Source organism: Loa loa, assembly GCF_000183805.2.
Source record: "Loa loa unplaced genomic scaffold supercont3.398, whole genome shotgun sequence".
Taxonomy (NCBI): Eukaryota; Metazoa; Nematoda; class Chromadorea; order Rhabditida; family Onchocercidae; genus Loa; species Loa loa.
The window spans coordinates 4,898-8,544 of NW_018108578.1; the positions used below are offsets into that span (position 1 = coordinate 4,898).

Genomic DNA, 3,647 nt, shown 5'->3' on the forward strand with positions numbered 1-3,647 from the left:
AATAATAATAATAATAATAATAATAATAATAATAATAATAATAATAATAATAATAATAATAATAATAATAATAATAATAATAATAATAATAATAATAATAATAATAATAATAATAATAATAATAATAATAATAATAATAATAATAATAATAATAATAATAATAATAATAATAATAATAATCAATAATAGTAATAATAATAATAATAGTAATGATAATAATGCTTTATTTCCTTATTGTTGAAGCAAATGTTAATTTTATTATTGCTTCTCTTATTGTTTTGCATTATATATATGGACGTATATTTATTAGTTTCCATGGTGAATAAACAAATTCAATATAATCCAGTATTTACTACTAAACATAGTACCAACCAATATTGTTGATATTTACTTATCAAATAATTGCACAGCAATGAATCCCAAATTTACTGATTTCATAAGAGATGACGAATCGATTGGCCATTCATTCTAACATCTCAATTTTTTTTTTCATTTCAATAGCAAATTTATCGAATCATCATCCCTCTCTCCCTCCCTCTTTCTCTCTCTCTCTCTCATTGTATTTGCCTGTCATCAATTTTAACATACTTGCCTGTCACCAACCTTAACTAACATATGTACACACGATATTGGATGACAATTGATCATTTCTATTATATAATTACCTGTTTTTACTAAAATTATTATTCCGGTCACTTATTTTCCTCTCATTTTACTTTTTCGTTCATTCATTTATTCGTTTTCTTAATAAAAAAATAAATTTTTTCTTTTTCGTTCTTTAATTTTGAAACTTTTTTTTTAAATTTATAATTTTAGAAGGGATATTATTTCGAGTCAATCGATCATTTTATTATTATTTCATCATAGATAATGATAAGAGATCGATCGAATGAATTTAAGGTAAGTTTATGTTAGCATTAATTTGTTAATTATAAGTTATTATATAAAAGTTATTTATCAATTTTCAATGAATTTATCATTTAAATAACTATTCCATTATATCAAAATTATTGCCGAATCGTTTTAATTAAAGCAAAATTAAATTTTTGTTTTTTAAAATTATTGATAAATTCGTTTCTTTTTTCTCCTTACTTTGAAAGAAATCATTAATTGCTTGCTTAATTGCTATTAAAATCTTTTAATCTTACAGTTGCTCAAAAAAAAAAAATCATTGATAATTATGTATGCTTGAAATAATTTTTGAATTTTAACGGCTGAAAAAATAAAATTTTATAGATCAATAAATAATTGATTAATTAATTAATTAATTAAATATATCTGATATATTATTATAAATTGTTTATTTGATATCGAAAATTGTAGTCAAATGTCTGATAAAACCACGTATTGAATAATAATTAATTGATTGATTTTTTTTTTCATATTTTCATTAAGAGTTTGAAAAAATGATTCTATTCGTATTGATTACTCACAAATTTCTATAATAAAAACTTTTGATATTTACTGGTTGACTGAAATATAAATTCAAATTTAATCGTTTTTAATCAAATTTAATCAAATTTCGAAAACATCAAACTATCATTGGGACACTTTCATTAATATCCTTAATCCATTTTATTTGAATGAACAATTCAGTATTAATCAAGTAATCCTTCATATATGCATACAAAATAATTTAATCTCCCGAAATTATTCGAATATAAAAGTGACTGATTGTTTTTCAATTAAAATTTAGGATTTGAAATTAAAAAAAATAAAAAATTTAAATCTTTCAATTAAAATTCAAAATTTTTTTCCAATTAAAATTTTATGATTTTAAAAATATTCCATTGAAATTAAAAAGAAAAAAATTGTCACATAATATTTTTAAATTTAAACAATTTCAGGTAAGTTAGAATTCATTTTTTTTCCGGTTTATAATAATTTTAAACTTGTAAATTTTTCGAAATTCATAAAAGATTCTTTTTTTTTTACAGCAAAAAGCTGATCAATTTACAACAGATGATGATGATAATGCATTCATATCAATTGATATTGAATCAAATATCAGTGTCACACGGGGTGGGTCATTTTTTGCTGAAATTGATGAAATTCGAAATTTGATGGCAAAATTATCAGACGATGTTGCAAGTATGAAAATGCAGCTATGTTCAATTTTAGCTAAAACTATCGTTGATAGCAATGAAAAGGTAGGAAATTTTTAATTAATTAACATAATTTGAGGTAATAAAATCGTAAATTAACATAATTAAATTTGAATAAATAGATCGTTATTAATTAAATTAATTAGTAAAATGTTAGGGAATATATTTTTGATATCATTTATAAGTGATCGTTGTGATAGTAATAGTTGATAATTGATTGGTTGATGGAAGCGGAAGTTGAGCGATAAGAGGAAGCGCAATTTGTTCAGTATTTAGAAATGACTTAAACATATTTCATAGATTTAATTATTTTAGTAAGATTGCAAAAAGCTACGGTAATGGGCAATTAACTGAATCAGTGATGTTCACTAATTTTTTTTCTCTTTTCTTCTGGTGTAAGTTCTCAGAAAGTTCTTTAGGATTCTTTTCCCATCAATCATTAAAATGATTTGTTGTCCTTGTCTATTATCGCATACAAATCACTTCATGTCATACATCACAATCGATTAAGATGATGACATTTCCAAACGATGATTTTTTTTTTTTTTCCTTCATTGGTCATTTTGAAGATGTCCACTTGTTGAGCTTTTTCATCTTGCCGATTTATTTCAGATGCTAAAAAAACAAAACCATAGGATATTCAAAGTTAATTTCTTCGACAACTTCTTGTTTAGCTGTGAAAAAAATTAACTGAAAAAAAAAGTGATTCCTTTCCATTGGTCATTTTTAGCTTTCGATGACCGATCATTATGCATTTTCATTTTCAAAACTATCTTATTCTTTAGCTTTAATAGCTTCATTCATCATTTGTATAGTACGTACATATTAGCAAATAATTTCCAAGCCAATTAACTGTATTATATATCAACAAATAGTTTTAAAGCCAAGTAATTGTAGTAAACAATTATCGGGCCAAGTATATACACTGCTTTATGGCTCAAATCGTAATAAAAAAAATCACTCGAATTCACCTTTCATTGAATATCTCAATTTAATTTTATTTAATAATATATCTAAATATAAGCTAGCTAATTCTATTAGTCCAAAAAAAAAAAAAAAGAGGGAACGAATATTTTAATAACAATTTAATATTTTACTACAATTATCCCATTTTCGTTTATCATTAATCAATTAATTTCGAAAAAAAAATAATAATTGAAGGAAAAACTGGATGAATGTATGGCCGGAATAAAGCATCGTTCCGGTTTATTACGAAAGAATTTATTAGCAATGAAACAGGATGTGAAAAAAACGGAAGGTGAAAAAATTACTGGAATTAATGAACGCATCCGGCAATATCATATTGAAGCATTATTAAAAAAGCTTTCGGATTTATTGGAAATATTTAATGCTGCTCAAATGGACTATCGAGCACAAGTTGCAAGTTTGTTTTTCTTTTTCTTTTTCCTTTTGTACAAAATTATCATTAATTCTGATTAGGAAATATTGAGATTATCATTTATTCTGATTAGGAAATATTGAAATTATCATTTATCCTGATTAAGAAATATTGAGATTATCATTTATTCTGATTGGGAAATA

General features: G+C 23.1%; 1 protein-coding gene across 1 annotated transcript; it reads left to right on the forward strand.

The window, feature by feature from the left end:
* Window positions 1-808: 808 nt before the first annotated feature.
* Window positions 809-3,545, forward strand: LOAG_13588 (hypothetical protein; the record flags this gene model as incomplete). Its single annotated transcript, XM_003149095.2, has 3 exons — window positions 809-900; window positions 1,938-2,150; window positions 3,267-3,545. The coding sequence occupies exons 1-3, from the start codon at window positions 871-873 to the stop codon at window positions 3,543-3,545; spliced, it is 522 nt and encodes a 173-aa protein (XP_003149143.1). The 5' UTR covers window positions 809-870.
* Between the last annotated feature and the right edge of the window lie 102 nt (window positions 3,546-3,647).